The sequence below is a fragment of the Megalopta genalis genome, chromosome 1 (genome assembly GCF_051020955.1).
Source record: "Megalopta genalis isolate 19385.01 chromosome 1, iyMegGena1_principal, whole genome shotgun sequence".
Lineage (NCBI taxonomy): Eukaryota > Metazoa > Arthropoda > Insecta > Hymenoptera > Halictidae > Megalopta > Megalopta genalis.
In genome coordinates this window covers 11,309,118-11,330,498 of record NC_135013.1, presented here as the reverse complement: position 1 = coordinate 11,330,498, position 21,381 = coordinate 11,309,118, and the positions used below count along the sequence as shown (strand labels likewise).

The 21,381-nt window shown below is 39.8% G+C and overlaps 1 protein-coding gene across 7 annotated transcripts in view; it reads right to left on the bottom strand.

Moving 5' to 3' along the window:
• Positions 1-21,381, bottom strand: part of step (cytohesin steppke) — a 148,364-nt gene that overhangs the window by 12,442 nt on the left and 114,541 nt on the right. For all 7 annotated transcript variants that reach the window (XM_076521311.1, XM_076521309.1, XM_076521314.1 and 4 more), the window contains one exon: positions 6,783-7,388. In XM_076521311.1, coding sequence (XP_076377426.1) covers positions 6,783-7,388 — 606 coding nt within the window. The remainder of the gene's footprint in view (positions 1-6,782; positions 7,389-21,381) is intronic.

The following is a 21,381-nucleotide window of genomic DNA, read 5'->3' as shown; positions in this document are numbered from 1 at the left end:
TATATTCTGTCTGTATATTGTTAAGATACAGTTATATTGTTAACAGTTATATTGTTAACACTTTATCGACCGCTAGCCTATTTATCGGCTTTTCGATTGCCAATGTTTATCGATCGCTAGCCTATTAATCGGCTTTTCGATTGCCAATGCTTATCGACCGATAGCCTATTAATCGGCTTTTCGATTGCCAATGCTTATCGACCGATAGCCTATTAATCGACTTTTAGCTATCGACGGTTTTCGCTTCTTTACTGTTTTGTTAGTAGCTGACCTCCTGTATGCTGACCTCCCCATATCCTTATGAATTATAATTATAATAATTATATTATTATTTATTATTATTTTTAAAGGAATAAGCACAACACAATGAATAGCGAAAATTTAGCCGGTACTGGGAGCAAATGCGCGCGCGACTAAGCCAGTCCTTACTGAGTGGCAGCCTCAACCACGACCGGACGATAAAGTGTTAAGATAAGTCTGTATATTGTAAATCGATGTGAAGTCAAAAGAAGTGTGAAACAATGCATATGAAGACGATTATTTGATTCAAACGATGACCGAGTAAGCTACTAGAGTAAGCCACTATAGTGGTGCGTCGTTCAGAGAGATGACATCCGCGAAAATAACTATAGTGGCGCGTCGTGCCTAAAAGGTTAACCGCGGACAAAATTTAACGTTGGCCATATGCTTAGTTTTGGCAATACAGATGCCCGGATTCAGCACAGTTTGGTGAACGAACTCTTCCGGGGAGAAATATCATTGTGTCGCAAGCTTCGAATTTATAGCTAACAGTTCTATAGAAAGTGTCCCAAAATTATTGTACAAGCGAGGAATGAGGGATTCCTGAGGCCACTTCCTCTTCCCAAATTGTTCGATTTTGTTTCCAAGTTGAGTGTCAATTATGGAGAATTTACTGTATTCCGGTTTAAGGGATGTCCACATATACAAGGAGTCCCATAATTACGTTAACACCCGGGAAGGGGTGATTCCTCTGGTGATTTGAAGTAACCTTTTCCTTGGCGAAAATGCAATCCGCGGCTTCGTTTACGAGTTATTAACGAAAAACAGTGACCAATGAGAGGCGAGATCGGCTGGCGCGAAGCGGCCGAGGCAACGAGCAAAGCCCAGTCCCGATCGCTTTGACCAACGTTAAATTGTTCATAATATCTCATTTACAGGTTTTTATTTGGCAGAAAAAAATTAGACCAAAAAATTGTCAAAAATTGTCAAAAAAATCAATTAGACCAAAAATAGACCCAAAATTAGAGGATCCGAAAACGGGCAGAAAAATCGTCGCATTTGCGAAAGTTCTTTCTCTTCGGCATGCATTCTTCGAATCTAAATTGAAATGGTCGAAACACTGAGTCTGTATTACGTACGTTCGTTGTCGTAATTTCTGGTAAGATTTGTCGATCGTTTATAGCCGTCGACAGTAGTCGGAGGGTTAATCGACGTTCGAAGCAATCGATAATTCTTCTCGGCTGAAGGACAGTTTCAGAGAGCATCGAGATCAATCCGGAGAGTGTCGTGTGTCTAGGGCCTAGACTCTGGGTGATCGTCAACGCGCCAGCATCGCTTTGCATAAATCTATCATTAACGCATCAATGCAACGGACTTCCCCGTTAGCACCGCGCTCTCGTCTAATAGCTGCGAGCGACTTCTAAAGCGCGACAATTGCCTTATATCCTGGCCACGAGGCTCGCGGATGTTAGCACGCCACTTTGCCGACCTTTCGCGTGCAAGCTCGATGACGCGCGTCCGTTGTTGCCGCACGGCCATTGTGTTATTTATGCTGTTTATTAGCGACCGCTCTCGAACGACCCGCGAACGAGATCAACGGCGAGGTTCTTCAGGGAGGTTTGTTCTTTGCTTTTAAATCTTCTGAAACCATTTGCGATCGTTGATTCTTAATCATTGATCTTTAACCATTGATCCTTGACCATTGATCCTTGAACATTGATTCTTAAACATCGATCCTTAATCATTGACTCTTAATCATTTATCCTTAATCATTGATTCTTAAACATCGATCCTTAATCATTGATTCTTAATCATTTATCCTTAATCATTGATTCTTAAACATCGATCCTTAATCATTGATTCTTAATCATTTATCCTTAATCATTGATTCTTAAACATCGATCCTTAATCATTGATTCTTAATCATTTATCCTTAATCATTGATTCTTAAACATCGATCCTTAATCATTGATTCTTAATCATTTATCCTTGAACATTGATGCTTAATCATTGATCCTTGAACATTGATGCTTAATCATTGATCCTTAAACATTGATCCCTTGACCATTGATCCTTAAACATTGATCCCTTGACCATTAATCCTTAAATATTGATCCCTTGACCATTGATCCTTAAACATTGATCCCTTGACCATTGATCCCTTGACCATTAATCCTTAAATATTGATCCCTTGACCATTGATCCTTAAACATTGATCCCTTGACCATTAATCCTTAAATATTGATCCCTTGACCATTGATCCTTAAACATTGATCCCTTGACCATTGATCCCTTGACCATTAATCCTTAAATATTGATCCCTTGACCACTGATCCTTAAACATTGATCCTTAAATACTGATCCTTAATCATCGACTCTTAATCATTCATTCTTAAACATCGATCTCACCAATTTCTAATCGTCGTTCCTCGATCATAGATTTCAATCATTGACCTTCGATCATCGACTTTCATTAATCAATTCTTAAACGTTGGCGCTCATAAATGTATCTTCGTACATCGATTCTCGATCATCGAGTTTCAGACATTAATCTCCAATCATCATCGACGTTCATTCATCAATTCGCAAACATCGATGTACATACATCGTCGGACATCATATCCTCGGACATCGATTGTCGATCATTAATGTTCTATCATCGACCTCCATTCATCGACATGCGTCCGTCGGTTCTCAAACATCGAATTTCGATCGTCGATTCTCAATCATTTGTCCCCATTCATCAGCTTCCAAACATCGCTTCTAAATCGTCGCTCTCCAAACATCGATTTTCAAGTATCGATCCCTATTCGTCGATTCGCGATAGTCGATCTTCGATTAAAGCACTTCCAATCATCAATCTCCAGGCATCCGTCCCCATTCATCAACCTTCGAACATTAATTTCCATGTATCGATTTCCAAACATCGAACTCGAAGCATCGAACCCCGATCACCGATCTGCAAACACTGATCGTCAATTGTGAACGGTCGGTTAAATTGATCGATCGTGAACTTCAACGATAAAAAAAAACGCACCATCGATTCCCACAGAAGTGAAGCATCATCGGCGACTCTATCCGTAGCTATCATTCGTCTACAGTCTGCTATGCCTAATACAGTAATGTCTCCCGAACTGACGCTCAAATTGCGCGCAAAAGTGGACAATTTGGGAAGAGCAGATACGATTATTCGAGCCTTGTAGCCCGTTTTTATAATTGTTGAGAATCGATGATCATAAAAACGACCCTAAAAGCTCGAATATTCGTATCTCCTTTTTCAAAATTGTTCATTTTCGTGGACAATCCGAGCGTCAATTGGAGAGACATTGCTGTACAGTAACTGACGCTCAGATTGCGCGCAAAAGTGGACAATTTGGGAAGAGCAGATACGATTATTCGAGCCTTGTATACCGTTTTTATAATTGTTGAGAATCAATGACCATAAAAACGACCCTAAAAGCTCGAATATTCGTATCTCCTTTTTCAAAATTGTTCATTTTCGTGGGAAAATCGAGGGGCATTTAGAGAGACATTACTGTACAGTGTCTCCCTAACTGACGCTCAGATCGCGCAAAAGTGGACAATTTGGGAAGAGGGAATACGATTATTCGAGTCTTGCGACTCCTTTTTATAGTTCTTGACAATTCATAACTATGGAAACGAACCGCAAGGCTCGAATAATCGTATCTTCTCTTCCCGAATTGTCCATCTCTGTGAACAAACTGAGCGTCAATTAGAGAGACATTACAGTATATCCAATTGACCGATACAAGGTACCATCCGACAATGAGAAATCTCTCTAGAGGGTAGCTAAAATGAATTCCGAAACTTGGCTACGAAGCTGCGTCACCGATGTTCTGATCGGCACGATGACGAACGTGTGTTAAACACCGCCGAAACGTAGGAAGAACGCTCGCCGGTTCGCGGATGGTGCGACGAGGAACAACGGAAATCCGTAATACCACTAAACCGACAATACTCCGGTACCTTGTAATTACAGTAAATTTTTTCCCTAATTGACGCTCCGATTATACACAAAGATGGACAATTTCGGAAGAGGATATACAATTATTCGCGAGCCTTGCGGCTCGTTTTTATAGTTACTATAATTTAACTACAAAAACTAAAATATAACTATATTTTATATATATATATATATATATATATATATATATATATATATATATAAATTATATCATTATATTATTATATTATATATTATTATATTATTATATTATTATATTATTATATTATTATATTATTATATTATTATATTATTATATTATTATATTATTATATTATATATTATTATATTATTATATTATATATTATATATTATTATATTATATATTATTATTATAATATATATTATTATATTATTATATTTATATATAACGAGCCGCAAAGCTCGAATAATCGTGTGTCTCCGCCTCCCAAATTGTCAATTTTTGTGCACAATCTGAGCGTCAATTAGTTGAGAATTTACTGCATTGACCCGCGGCCGATAGAACAGCCGCGTTCATAGAATTCGTCGGCAGCGTTTGCAGGAGCCGTTTTCGCTCATTAATGCAACGAGCTGCAATCAATCGTGTGAACGTATCATTTCCATCTTGCGGTGGGCGGTCGCACCTGATGTTCAAACACCATGCCGTAATAACAGAGCGGCCGGGAGCGCGCGGCGCGCAGCGCACAGTTCCGCGGTTACGCTTTAGAAAAGCGACAAATTGAAACCTTACCGTATATCGTCGAGCGTGCAATTACGCTGGGAACCGTGTGCTCAATGAGTATCACCGTCGATTTACTGTTACGAATCCGTTTCAACGTAGGTGTTTCCGGCGTGCCGCCTAATCATTACCGTTGCTCGCCCGGCGAAACTGTTCCGCCGGTTCAGCCGTTTCAACCGCGGACTTCGTTCGGCTCGATACGATCTCGTTTCCGATCAACGTGATCGTACTTCGACCGGGACACGAGATTTCATACGCGAGGACGTAATACACGGTATCCCATTACCGTTCCCGATTTTTCAGGCTGCCTCCGCTTTTAGACCGAATGAAATAGACGTTGCGTCAGCTGGTTTCTTTCTCCGCGAGGGGAGCCAGAGGGGGGATCCGGAACGTAGATTTCCGTCTATGTTATCGCAATACGGAGATTTCATGCATATATCCCCGCGGCTGCAGGAAAGAACGCTGCATGTATTCGCTTCGGCGATATATATCGTCGCTCAACGTTGAAATCGCTAGACTGTAGATTTTGCGAATTTCTAATAAAAATGAACGAGGCAAATTGTCGAACTGTAAAGACATTCGGGAAGTTTAAGAATCGTCCTATGCATTCTGTTCGATTGATTATTAAGAAAAGATAGTTAACTTATAGTTAATATAAGATAGATAACTTATTGTTATAATTAAAAGATAGGTAACTTATAGTTAATGTACAGGGTGTCCCAAAAATGTCTCGCAATCCGAAAGTGGCGGGTTCCTCAGGTCATTTGAAGCAGCTTCTTTCTTTACAAAAATTTTCTCCGAGGCACCGTTAACGAGTTATTAACGAAAAACAGTGACCAATGAGAGGCGAGCTCAGCTGGCGCGAGGCAACCGAGCCAACGGCGCCAGCGGTCGAGGCGGTCGAATCCCAGCTCAGTTGGCGCGAGGCGGCCGAGCCAACGGCGCCAGCGGTCGAATCGCAGCTCAGCTGGCACGAGGCGACCGAGCCAATGAGCGGGACTGGGCTTCGTGCGCTGATTGGCTGGGCCGCCTCGCGTCAGCCGTACTCGATTCATTTTTGTTTTTTTTTTATTTTTTGGTCACTGTTTTTCGTTACTAACTCGTTAACGGTGCCTCGGAGAAAATTTTTGTAAAGGAAGTAGTTGCTTCAAATGATCCGAGGAATCCGCCATTTCCAGATTGCGAGACATTTTTGTGACACCCTGTATATTCAACACAATTTACTTGAAAAATGTTTCCTGTATTCTATAACTCGATTAAGACACGAAATTAAGTTGTTTGAAATTGTTTTAATTTTGAGCAAAGATCCTAGTAATTTCCTAATTGAAAGATCATCTCTGAGCACAAGGGGATTCACAGTCTATTAATATTCTAGTTCAAAGATTGTCATTGAGCACGAAGATCTGTAATCTAGTCATCGTCCAGTTTAATGATTTTCATGGAGCAAAAAGATCCACGGTTCAGAAATATTCTAGTTCAAAAGATTGTTATCGAGCACGAAGATCTCCAGCCTAGTCATCTTCCAGTTCAAAGACTGTCATTGAGCAGAAAGATCTCCAGCCTAGTCATCTTCCATTTCAAAGATTGTCAATGAGCACAAAGATCTGTAATCTAGTCATCTTCCATTTCAAAGATTGTCATTGAGCAGAAAGATCTCCAGCCTAGTCATCTTCCAGTTCAAAGACTGTCATTGAGCAGAAAGATGTTCGGCCTGGTCATCTTCCCGTTCAAAGATCGTCGACGTGCACAAAGATCCACATTGCCGGAGTCATCTTCCAGTCGAAAGGATTGGGCAGCAAATAGGGGGGTGGTACTCACCACGAGGAGCTCGCGAGGCAGGTCGCCGCCGTTGTTGATGCCCCTGTTCATGGAGATGAACTGTTCGACGCTGGGCTTATCCTTGACGCTGGGATTGTGCAGCGACGTGTTCAGCATGATGATGGCGAAGCTAAGGACGTAACAGGTGTCCGTGTTGGTGAAGATGTTCGGGTTCAGCTGGCAGTACCTCTGGGCGAAGCATTCCATCATCCTGTCGATCTTCTGGGCCTCGCCGGGCAGCCTGAACGACCAGAGGAACTGTCTGAGCGCCTGTACCAGGATCAGGTCCGTGAAGTCGTGCAGCTCGACGAACGCTCTGAGGACCCTCTCGTTGAAGTCGTGCCTCTCGCCGAGGTAGTCGCCGATCGCGGTCTTGTTCAGGCCCTCGCCCTTGTAGAGGAACTGCGCGACGTCCTCCGGGGTCGGCGCCAGTAGGTTGTGCTCGATCAGGTACTCGATGCCCTTCTTCGGGTCCATGTTGAACTTCTTGCGGCCGATCGACGTCTGCTTCGCCTTGTTCGACGGCTTGGTCTCGTCGGCGGCGAGACCTCCGCCCTCCATCGCCTCCATCTCGGCCACCACCTCGCCCAGCTCATCTTTCAGTTGCTGCGAAAGAAACAGAGCCCGTCAGAGAAGCGACACCAGAACGGCTTCCTCTCGCGTTTCTCACGCGTCGCCGATCTTAGGGGATGCCGACCAGCGCCGGGGACCCGGGAGGATCACCGTGCCCGAAGGCTTTCGGGAGTAAGGCGCCGAGAAGCAATTCCGACGGGGATATCGCCGGGATTTCGGAGGGAGTCTACTGCTGTGCTATGTCACGGGGATATCGGGAGTTTAGCTTGTCTTCTTTATTTTCAGGCCACGGTTTTCGAAATCTAATCGTCTACACCCGACTTCCTGCATCTTTCGGTTCCTAACTTCCGACCTTTTTAACTTCTTCCTAGACGAACCTGGCTTCCCGGCTGCGGACCTCTCAGCTTCCGCGAGCTTCCAGGTCCCCGGCTTCGGTTGCTCTTTTATTTAGAGGATGGAGAGAACTTTCCGGCTAATCTCGGCTAACTTTTTAATGAGGCTTACCGCAGCGACGGAACTCTAAGTTCCGAAGCAGAGATTGTTTGCTCGAGCCTGTCTACGATCGTTGCTTCGCACAGAAACATTTCATATTAACCCTTCGCGGACGAGAACTTTCGCTGCTGCATTTTTCAATGGATCGAACAACGTTCTATAGCGTGTGCTTTTGAGAAACACCTTCATTCGACGACACGTTCTTACGCAAAAATTCGAAATTCTTAGCGAACGAAAGAATTACAGTAATGTCTTCCTAACTGACGCTCAGATTGTGCACAAAAATGAACAATTTGAGAAGAGGAGATACGATTATGCGAGCCTTGCAGCTCGTTTTTATAGTTGTTGAAATTTCGTAACTATAAAAATGGACCGCGAGGATCGAATAACCGCATCTCCTCTTCCTAAATTGTCCATTTTTCTGGACAATCTGAGCGTCAATTAGAGAGACAATACTGTACATATCAACAAGAATCAATAAGATTCTGAATTCATTTTCGTCACAATGATTCTTCAATTTCGCAACGAATTTTAATATTCACAAATCACGGTAGAAAAATTGAAATTCGCGTAAAGATTATCGCTTTAGTTAGAACTATTTAGTACTATTTTAAAGGTGATAATTTAGAGGCTGCTAAAGTGCCTAGCAAACGAGACAAGCCGTAAACTAGCTTTACGGAACGTATTTTTAAAAAGCTCTCGGTTCTAGCACACTTTACAATATACGTATGTATGTATAGTGTGTCTCACCTGAAATTACCACCTCGATTTACTTCGTTTGATTTCCCTAAATAAAAGTCTAACATTAGTAACTCTAGCGAAATTCAAACTAAAATATCGTCACTCGACCGTGGATTTTTATGCAGAATAGAATTTCACGTGGTAGAGATACGTTCCAGAAAAATCCGTGCGAACAAATACCGTGTAAAAAAAAAGACATCGCGCACGTACATGGAAATATAGATGATTGTTAATGAATAAAATAAGTATGTACCTAAACGTATCTATAAATTACGGTTAATGGAAATAATTGTTCTTAAAACATCAAATTACTTTTTTAACCGTGTTAAATCGAATGAAACAGTGTAAAAATGGAGTTGAATTAATTTTTCTAGATCATGTTGAATCAATATCGTATACAAAAATACCGTATAAAACTAGAATCGACTGCATTTCCTTTTCTGATCATTTTGACGAGTTGAACGTAACACGAAAGCATTTTAAAATTCTTCAAATGTTTTCAACGTTTTGCATACGATCTGCTCGTTTTTGTCAGAAATACAAAAAATCATGCAACAGTCTCTTCTTCCAAAACAATGCGAATCTGCACGAAGTAGAGTACACTACGTACCGTCAAATACAATAATTTCTCCCTAATTCGGGAAGAAATTACTTCAATTTGAGAAGAGAAGATACGATTATTCGAGCCTTGCGGCTCGTTTTTATTGTTATCAAATGATCGTATCTCCTCTTCCCAAATTGTCCATTTTTTTGTGCGTAATCTGAGCGCGAATTAGGGAGAAATTACCTTAATTTGGGAAGAGAAGATAACGATTATTCGAGCCTTGCGGCTCGTTTTTATTGTTATCAAATGATCGTATCTCCTCTTCCCAAATTGTCCATTTTTTCGTGCGTAATCTGAGCGCGAATTAGGGAAAAATTACTTTAATTTGGGAAGAGGAGATACGATTGTTCGAGCCTTGCGGCCCGTTTTTATTGTTATCAAATGATCGTATCTCCTCTTCCCAAATTGTCCATTTTTTCGTGCGTAATCTGAGCGCGAATTAGGGAGAAATTACTTTAATTTGGGAAGAGGAGATACGATTATTCGAGCCTTGCGGCTCGTTTTTGTTGTTATCAAATGATCGTATCTCCTCTTCCCAAATTGTCCATTTTTTCGTGCGTAATCTGAGCGCGAATTAGGGAGAAATTACTTTAATTTGGGAAGTGGAGATACGATTGTTCGAGCCTTGCGGCTCGTTTTTATTGTTATCAAATGATCGTATCTCCTCTTCCTAAATTGTCCACTTCTGTGGAAAATCTGAGCGTCAATTAGAGAAGCATTACTGTAAATATAGAAATCGACGCAATCGCAGCTCGGCATTCTTCGTAAGATAGATAACAGAGGCTTAGGCTGTTAGTGGAAACGGCCGAGTAGTATTCGAAGAGTCTGCCGCGACCGAGTAATCTCTCGGCATAAATCAAAACGCGAGGTTGCCACGCGGAATTAGGGGACGGTGCTCGAAGATCGTTCAATTCCGAGTCCCCACTGCAGTATTATTCGTCCCCTGTTTTTTTCCCGCCGATGGATCTGCCCCCTTAATTCCCAGCCGCGTTTAAAGGAAGTCCTTCACCTGGCGCGCACCCTCCGCCCACTCGCGATCTAGATAAGCCGACTACCTTTCAGGGGTTGCTGTCGAGAGGGAAGCGCCGCGAGTGTCACACCGACAGCCCTCCCACGCTGCCTTTATCGAACGCTGCCAAACGCTCGAGCGTTTCCTGCTGTCGAGGTTTCGATGCACGCGATAGTGCCAACGATAGCTCGTCATCGAAGCCGATAGCAATTTGTTGCGTCCTCGTGCTCTACCACCGCCGACGCAAGCTTGCGATCTATCATCGTTGGGAGATCATTTATAGACACATAAAAGTACGACTGTTTCGGTTATTCCTTGCGGATCGTATTTTTGTGGCGCTAGTTCTTTCAACTCTTTCACTGCGGAATGCTCTATATCGGTGGTTCTCAAACCTTCCTGAACCACTCAGCCAATCAGTATGCGATTAACCCTTTGCACTCGAGTGTCGACTCTACGACGCCATTAATATATAATAAAAATAAAATATAATATAATAAATAATATATATAATATAATAAAAATAAAATAATATCGCATTACAAAAGAATTTTAACATTATCAAATCGGTTTATCTGCTAAAAGTGTAACTGTTGCGTGAGTCGCAAAATGCAGTTTTATACGTATAAAATGCATTAAGCTATATAAAATGGAAATACTATGGGTCGAAGAAACTATTTTGAATTTCGAGTTAAAATGTCTCCGACTGCAAAGTGTTAAATCATGTACCGTTACAGCACTTTGTAGGTACATAATTTGTACCGAATATTTGTATTCTTTAGAAAAAAAATATTGAAGAAATAAAGATAATCTAAAATATTAGGAATAAACGATGTAAGGCAAATCAAATTGTAATATTTCATGAGATGGTTGAACTTCAATTTGGGAAATCGGTATGTTTACATCAAGTTCAATTTTTGTTCATTTTAAACGCAGATCAGGCTCAAGATTTAATTTTGATCTTTTCGCGATCAATCGAATTTTAAGGATATTTCTGTGAGAGATCTTTTGATAAACATCTTTATCCAAGCGTATGTTACAACTAAATTGCAATTTTTATGCATTTATGGGCATTTATATGCATTTGGGTAGATTTTAAATTGAAAATAGTGTGAAAATGAAAAGCACTTTAAAACGTCGACGTATTATCTTGAATTTATTAAGATGATTAAAGAAAGAAAGAAGCTGCTACTTAGTTTCCGTTCCTTGCCATTGATGCAGACAATTTTTATTACACGTAAAAATGCGCTATCTAATTATAGCTGATATCGTAATAATGTTTCAGTAAATTTAATCGTGTTATAAAACGTAAGTCGCGAACGTAATTCGCGATTACAACGGAAAAATGATCTCGTAATAACGCTTAACAGTAACCTGACAATCTCCGAGCTCTTTTCGTACTCCACCTGAACACCGAATTTCATTTTCACCCGGTCACGATAAAAATGGAGCCCCTTGGTCGGAGAAGCACTGTACCAGGGGTGTCAAACTCAAAAGCTAACTTGGGCCATAATAATAAATAAACAATGCTTAACTTTAGGTGGGCCGCAAAAAAAAACAATGTTCATAGAAACAAATATTTTTATTTTGATATAAACATATATAAAGTTATATGTTTTATATATATTATTATATATTATATTATATATATATATATATATATATATATATATATATATATATATATATATATTGTATAATAATTATTATATAATATATAATAATATAATTAATTAATATATATTATATTATATATATTATATATTATATATAAACATATATAAAACATATATATAAAGTTAAATTATTGTTTACGTCCTGATACTTGACATCAAAAATGTTCATCTCGGGCCGCGAGTTTGACACCCCTGCACTGTACGGTTATTATTTTGCCAGATTCGGGGACAGAGAGCCGCCGAATTGCTTTCCGCGGCGCAGAAGACGCGGCGTTCAACTCGTGGTGCGAAGTTCGTGACTCACGGTTATGTTTTGATCCGGCGTCCACCGCTTTCGACCTTAATCCGGGATCAGACAGTTCCGGAAAAACACGGCCTCTTTAATTGCGACACGGCCACGGGAAAACTTGGGGTCCCGCCTAACCGGGCGCACACCGAAAAGCCGAGCAGTGGACCGCGCCTAGTTTCGGTGTTCTCCTCGGTAACCCCTTATTATTTTCAAGCCCTGCTTCCTATGTACGAGTCAACAATCCTGTGTTTCCCTGCGGTTCTCTCTTTTGTTCCGGCGGAAATTGTGCGCCGGTCCGTTTAAACGGAATTACCGGTAATAGGAACATTTCGCGGTAAAAAGAAATACACATAATCCCGCTTTTACCGATCGTAGTTGGCCACTCCAACCGGGAGTCTGGACAAGACTACGCGAAGTTCCACAGCTGGTTGTATTATAAGCACAGTAATGCCTCTCTAATTGACGCTCAGATTGTCCACAAGAACGGAAAATTTGGGAAGAGGAGATACGATTATTCGATCATTCGATAACAATAAAAACGAGCCGCAAGACTCGAATAATCGTATCTCCTCTTCCCAAATGAAAGTAATTTCTCCCTAATTCGCGCTCAGATTACGCACGAAAAAATGGACAATTTGGGAACAGGAGATACGATCATTTGATAACAATCAAAACGAGCCGCAGGACTCGAATAATCGTATCTCCTCTTCCCAAATTAAAGTAATTTCTCCCTAATTCGCGCTCAGATTACGCACGAAAAAATGGACAATTTGGGAACAGGAGATACGATCATTTGATAACAATCAAAACGAGTCGCAAGGCTCGAATAATCGTTATCTTCTCTTCCCAAATTTAGGTAATTTCTCCCTAATTCGCGCTCAGATTACGCACGAAAAAATGGACAATTTGGGAAGAGGAGATACGATCATTTGATAACAATAAAAACGAGCCGCAAGGCTCGAACAATCGTATCTCCACTTCCCAAATTAAAGTAATTTCTCCCTAATTCGCGCTCAGATTACGCACGAAAAAATGGACAATTTGGGAACAGGAGATACGATCATTCGATAACAATAAAAACGAGCCGCAAGACTCGAATAATCGTATCTCCTCTTCCCAAATTAAAGTAATTTCTCCCTAATTCGCGCTCAGATTACGCACGAAAAAATGGACAATTTGGGAACAGGAGATGCGATCATTTGATAACAATGAAAACGAGCCGCAAGACTCGAATAATCGTATCTTCTCTTCCCAAATTAAAGTAATTTCTCCCTAATTCGCGCTCAGATTACGCACGAAAAAATGGACAATTTGGGAACAGGAGATACGATCATTTGATAACAATGAAAACGAGCCGCAAGGCTCGAATAATCGTATCTCCTCTTCCCAAATTATCCATTTTAGTGGGCAATCTGAGCGTCAGTAAGGGAGACATTGCTGTATTGATGCTTCTTTTATTGGAATGTTAGGAACTCCGCTTTCTTTCATAAATGTACTTTTTGTAAAGAAGTTAAAAGAATCACTTGATTCAGTGTTTTCGTAGTGGAATTCTGCGAGCATAAGACTTTAAAGCTGTCTGAAAAATGTCAAAAGTTTGTAGAACAATATTGATCTAATTTTTATTATATTAATTATTATATTAACACTTCCACGACCGCGCTAGAAACCTCAAAAATTTTCATAAAATTAAAATATTTCGTTCGATTAAACAAAAATTATGAAGCAAACTTATATGGCATCGATTACTTCTTTAGCATTCGTACCTCTTGCAAATCTTAATAAAATTCAGCAATCATTTTTAATTTTTCATTAATTATCAATTCGGTCGTCAATCGACTGAATTTAAAACGAATTTAAGTGTTAATTTAATGATTTAAATAATATTCATTCTAAACGTGGAAAAATTGTCTTTCATTTTCTATATTAGAAATAAGGAAAGCTGAAATATACGAATACGATGTTTTGGTATATGTTTTCGTTTAGGTATCGGTAACAATGTAATAGTTTCTTTCAGCTGTAATTATGTTACTTGCGTCACTGTACTTCATCTACACACTTCCGTTGGGATCGTCGCTGTCGTTTGAAAAACGACACTGAACAGCGATCGAATTTCTCAAAAACTTTCCTTTCAACGTCTTTCTTTCAATGAAAGGCTGCAGAACTTCTGGAGAAAAGGATTCATGCTGCGGCCACCTGTCTCCAGCTGCAGTTTTTTAGTCTGTGCTGGCAGGGAGTCTCAAAAAGTAGTCTGGTGTCCAAGAAAATTTGCATTCCCTTTGCTCCATCTAAAGCCAGGAACTTTTTGAAATTCAGAATTTCAAAGACGAGAGAGAGAAGAGAAGAGAGGGGGAGAGGGAGAAAGAAAGAAAGAGAGAGAGAGAGAGAGAGAGAGAGAGAGAGAGAGAGAGAGAGAGAGAGAGAGGTAGGATTAGCGACGGAACAAAGTCTTCGTTTGTTCAGGAGCAAATCCCGCTTAATTACCGACAAAAGGATATCCGGCCTAATTAATGTTCGGCTTTCTTTCCCGCGAAGGAGACGCGGAGCGACTCCGCGAATATTCATCGATCTCGATTGTTCCGCGAGCAATTGTTAACCCGATTTCCAGGAATTGTCAAATTAATTGCACATTCTCGCTTACGCCAGGAATTGTATATTTCCACGACTTTCGATTCGCGATTATTTTAGTTATAACAATCACCGAACTGGGAAACGTCGCCATTTTGGTTCTGTTTCGTCCGCTGTCGCGAAAGACGATGGGGAAACGTGGAAGCCTCTTGAAGTCGAAGTCCGAATAAATCCTCTTAATTATTAAATCGTGACGCAGCTTTCGTCGGGCTTGAGTCAACTTCTGACAAATGAAGTAAGTATTTATTTCAATGAATAAGTTTACGTTCGCTGTCAACAATCTACATTTGTCCTCGAAGATTAGATCGATATTAACCAGTTAGCTGTGTTCGACGAGTATACTCGTCATGGAGGAATGGCAATATTTTGTGACACGACGAGTATACTCGTCGTGCGTAAGAAGCAGCGACCATTGGCTATTTAAATTGTAATTTTAAGGAAAACAAAAACATATTCTCAAATTTCAAGATGTTCAGAATATTTCGAGGCCAATCCTGCACGAAGTTGTTTACATTGTTATAAAAATAAAATTAGAAAAGAATCACTGTATTGGCGTTCGACGTGCAAAGTGCCATTATGTATTGCTCCTTGCTTCGCTAAATACCACTCTCTCCACAGCAACAATTTGAATTTTTAACTTTTATAAGTATTCGATTATCCCCGGGTTTTTCGTTCATTATGTATATGGTGTATGTTAACGTCAAGCGAATAAGTAAATATTAGTAATAAAATTGTTAATTTTATCAAATAAAACCGTCTTTTTGATCCAATATTTTAACAGCGACGCTTACATTGTGTTCGACGAGTATACTCGTCGTCGCTCGATTCTCGCGACACATATAGGTGCGCGCTCTGAAATGGAGGCGCCACAGCTAACTGGTTAATAACAGAAAGACGGTATTCAATTTTTTTCAACCCAAACAATTTTTGAATGTATCGAAACTTTGTAAAAGCGACTGCAAAAGGTGTTACAGTTTCTTCACAAAAAAAAGTCCCAGTGACACAATTCCCAGACCCCCTTGAATTGGTATTGCAGGGTAGAGGAGTTGTCAACGTCTTCCGAACGGAAAAACATAAATATCAACAGTGCGCCGATTCCTCCGTGTTACGGCTAACACGCTAAGTGTTGCCAGCCACTGAAAGTTTTTTGTATTTACGATCGCGTTCAGAGAAAGTTCTACGATGCCCTGAAAACCGAGCAGCCGTTTGTTACGTCCACTGTTACAGTGTAAACGAAATTTGTGGCGCTCTCGCGTAACGCAATTTCACTGTTTGCAGAACTTGCTGGGACTTGCGAAACGGCCTCTCAGCTTTTGTACACGCGCAATTATGAAAAATTCCGTCTGTTTTCACTGTTCCAACGAACTTCGGATTTCATAAGTGGATTCACCGCGAATTCACACGGTTCGCCGCTTTTTCGTCAAAATGTTTCGTTCAAAACAGCATCTCATTTTCTTAATAATCGATAAGAAACCTAAGTTAACCGGTTAGCTGTGGCGCCTCCTTTTCAAATCGCGCACCTATATGTGTCGCGAGAATCAAACGACGACGAGTATACTCGTCGAACACAGAGTAAGCGTCGCTGTTGAAATATTGGATCGAAAATACGGTTTGATTTTATAGAATTAACAATTTTATTACTAATATTTACTTATTCGCTCGACATTAACATATACTGCATACATAATAAACGAAAAACGCAAGAAAAATCAAATACTTATGAAAGTTAAAAATTCAAATCGCTGCTGTAGAGTGGTACTCGGCAAAGCAAGGAACGATACGTAATGGTACATTGCATGTCGAACACCAATATCACGAATTATTCGTATAATTATTCATATGTTTTATTTATTTGTTTTATTCTGGTCTGGCCTCAAAATATTCTAAACATCTTGAAATTTCAAAATAAAATAATAAATAAAATAATAATAAATATAAAATATAAATATAATAAAATAATAATAATAATAAAATATAATAAATTTTTGTTTTCACAAAAATTACAATTTAAACAGTGAATGGTCACTCTACTTTTTACGCACGACGAGTATACTCGTCGTAACACGAAATACTGCCACTTCTCCATGACGGGTATACTCGTCAAACACAGGTTAACTGTTTAAATAAACAATAATTACAATAAATTCAGAAAAAAGGATGAACATTTCTGAGCGCCTCTAACGTCCCCTTCGTTTGGTATTTCACCTCGTCGATCTTAGCACGAATGCATAAAATCCGCAGTTTAATAACGAGCGTCGTGATTGACATAAAATCTGAATGAATCTACGAGAGCGCGGAGAGTCCGCAGTGTATCGATAATTGTGTATGCTCGCCGTTGGAATTTCCGTGGAATCGTCGCGATGGCTTCCGCTCTGTTTCCCCGAAAATCGTGCACGATCAGATTGGATGGCGACGGAGGTCGAAGATCTCTGAAGATTGCCGGGCAAATAATCGTGCCCGGCGAAGCACCTGCCGTTTGCTCTTCAGGGTCTTCCAGCGACTCGTTTCCACGATCTCTGCCTCCCCTTGCCCCGCGCTCCTTCCGTCCCCGTCTCTTTCTCTTTGTCCTTTGCATAACATCGCGGATCGTCATTCCGACCGAGGCCGGTACTTTTTTCCCCTTTGAGCCTCGCGACCATCCATAAATCGTTTCTTTTGTTTTCTGCCTATCTTATGCAATTATAATTTAACTATTCCAAGGCGAGTCACCTGCCACTACAACCTTCGACGCTTTTTTGATCAACGCCCGATTATGGAGCACCTTGTTATTTGGACTCGAAATTTTCGTTCTGTCTCGTTCTATTTTACGTTCTACTTTTCATCGATTCGGTAGTTCGTTTCGTTGACTCCATTTTCTGCCTTATAGTAACTCTATGTATTAATTTTATTTCCTATTGATTGTATATTCTACGTTGTACTCATCCTGCTTTGTGTTATTTTTAGGGTCCACATATATCATGAATTTTATTTTCTATTCATTGCATATTCTATTCTATTTTATTATTCTTATTGATTTCAACTACTGACTACATATTCTGTAGAATCTATATTTCATCGATACTATGTATAGTCTATTGATTCGATGTTCTACGGACTTTATATTCTTTTGATTCTGTATTTTATTGCTTCCATATTCTATTAATTCTACGTATATTCTATTGATTCTACATTCTATTCACTCTATATTCTATGGATTCTATATCTCAACGATTCCGCGTTCCACTGACTTTATATGCTATTAATTGTATGTTCTATTGTTTCTATATTCTACTGACTTTATATAATATTAATTATATATTTTATTGACTCTATATTCTATTGACTTTATATAATATTAATTATATATTTTATTGACTCTATATTCTATTCAATCTATATTCTACCGACTTTACATTCGCATTGTACAGTTTCTACGTAATCCTTTGATTAACGCCCGATATGGAGCACCTTGCTATTTGGACTCGAAATTTTCGTTCTATTTCGTTCTATTTTTCATTGATTCGGTAGTCGATTTGCTTGACTCCATTTTCTGCCTTATAGTAACTCTATTAATTTGGACCGGAAATTTTATTTCCTATTGATTGTATATTCTACGTTGTACTCATTCTGCTTTGTGGTATTTTTAGGGTCCACATATATCATGAATTTTATTTTCTATTCATTGCATATTCTATTCTATTTTATTATTCTTATTGATTTCAACTACTGACTATATATTCTGTAGAATCTATATTTCATCGATACTATGTATAGTCTATTGATTCGATGTTCTACCGACTTTATATTCTATTGATTCCGTATTTTATTGCTTCCATATTCTATTAATTCTATGTATATTCTATTGATTCTATATTCTGTTGATTCTATATATTCTGCTGACTCTATATTCTATTAACTCTATCTTCTATGTTCTACTCTATTGATTCTATGTATATTCTACTGACTTCATATTCTATTAACTCTATATTCTATTGAATCTATATTCTACCGACTTTACATTTATATTGTACAGTTTCCACGTAAATCTCACCGGTTCACATTGCACGCATTCAATGCCTTATAAGTTCCACACTACTATCTATAGATCGTTAGAAGTGTCCAGTGTTGAAAAGGTTAAGGGAACAAAGAACTTTCCGTCGAGAATAAAAGATTTAACGAATTTGCGTGAAACGAACTTTCTTAGATTTCCGTTACGACAATATGAGACGACACTCGCGTCCTGTCCCTATCGACAAGTGTTTCACGACAAAAGCGGAACGGGGCGTGCAACGCATCGTGAATGTATCCGGTTAAAAATAAACCGTGCTTCCTTGGGAGAGGGCCGCGATAAACAGTTTTAGGGCGAGCCTGAGCGAAAGGAAGCGGAAAATTTACGCAGGCGAGTCTCGGGACACCCGGATAACCTCTTCCTTTCCGTTTCAAAGGCTCGCTGCGACCAGAACTGAATAAAACGTACAAGACAAATGGTAATTCGAAGAGTGAACGACCGAGGAACGGTATTTCAAACAGAAAGCAAATATCACGATTCGAATTGGTTAAACAATTGTAATTGATTGAGTCGCTATAACTGATTAACACGTTGAGCGCCGCGTCGGTCATACGTGAGTGACACTAATTTTTGACCAATTTTGAAACTTCATTTTTATTCTAATATATTCGAACAAACTGAATTTGACTAGGATGTTTCGGATGCGAAGGAATTCAAATGCAATCCACTATATAATAAATTTTAACTTTCTAGATTCGGTTTAATTAATTAAATTGCTTTGACTTTTTGAGAGTTTTAGTGGTTGATTGTCGGCGCTGAACGTGTTAAATAGTGTTAATGGCATAAACAATTTTAATTGCTTCAACAATTTCAATTGTTTGAAAAACTCTAATTTCGCCCGCAATTTTTAGTCGTTCTGCACACACAATTGACTGCTTCATTGTGGTACTTGAAGATCGATCTTTTTTTGGTTGTCCATTCGAGATTGAATTTAATCACACTTCGCACGGTTGTGATAATAATATATGCTTAGATAAAAGAAAGTTTGTCGAAAGAACTCTCACGGAAACATTCTTAGAGTAAAAAGGATATTTCTTTAATTTGTATTTAGTATTGGTATTATTTTATTAATGTTATTATAGACTCAGATAAAAAGTTAAAACACGAGTTTAATTTTTATTTTTCGTCATCCTAATAGAAAAATTGAAAAAAAGCATTTTATTCATCGTCTAATAGACTAGTCCCTCTATCATTTAAAAAAAAATTGAAATCACTTTTACTCACAGTTTTAAAAAAGTTATTATGTTTTAAAAGGTGTACGGTCAATTTTGCGAGAAACTGTACTACAGCTTCTGATCGTTAAATTTCCTACAATTGGACATCCGAGAAACCTCGCTGGTAAGGCGAAATCGTCTTCGTACAATGCATAAAACGATGAAAATAAAACGTCACGCGGCTCGCATCCGGGCCGAGCATTAGCATAATCAATGGCAGAAACGCGCGTTTCCAACAGTTTCGAAATGTCGCCGATAGTCGTTATCGCTGGAATGGCAGTCGTCTCTGCGAAATTCCCCATCGAAGGGCTCGAGTAATTCGAAACGGAAACACGAGACCGCGCAAAGCCACGGGCGCGTCAACCCTGTCCTTTTTCTCTTTGCCCTCCTCCCACCGCTCTCTCTATTTCCGATTTTCCCTGTTTTATTTTTTGCCCGATGCAACGACTGTCTGGACGAGGATTGAGCAATGAAACGGGAAAGTTGATCGTCGACTTTCGACGAGAACTACACAGACACAGACCGGCTGCATGGCTGCACGGAACGAGGAAAAAATCGATGGTCGCGTGCAAACGGCGCGCCCATTTCCCGCGACATCCCGACGTGATCTTCGCGATGGGAAATGACGCGAACACGCGACCGTAAAATATTTATCGAAGAGAGAGGACTGCGCGCCGCGCCGGACGGCTGGCCGCCGGGAAAAACGATGGGAAAAGAGGAGTGCGCCATAGACGGGAACGGCACCGACCATACACCCCGTTTCTATAATTCCTCCTCGTGTCTTTTGTTGCTCGACCGGGATACGTCCGCCGTGAAAATAGACGCGGAATATTATTACACGAAATCCCTCCTGCCGACGGACCTTCGCCGACCATCCTGCGTCAATATCCAAAAGTTTGTCCCTCGTTTCAACGATTTTACAGTAATGTCTCCCTTACTGACGCTCAGGTTGTCCACAAAAATGGACAATTTTGGAAGAGCAGATACGATTATTCGAGCCTTGTAGCCCGATTTTATAATTGTTGAGAATCAATGACCATAAAAACGTCCCTAGAAGCTCGAATATTCGTATCTTCTCTTCCCAAATTGTCCATTTTCGTGGACAATCCGAGCGTCAATCGGAGAGACATTGCTGTACAGTAATGTCTGCCTAACTGACAAATTTTGGAAGATTTTGCGATTGTTCGAGCCTTGTTGCTCGTTTTTTTATCGTTGTCGATTGTCAACAACTATAAAAACGAGTCGCAAGGTTCGAATAATCGTATCTCCTCTTCCCAAATTGTCCATTTTTGTACGCAACCTGAGCGTCAGTGAGGGAGACATTACTGTAC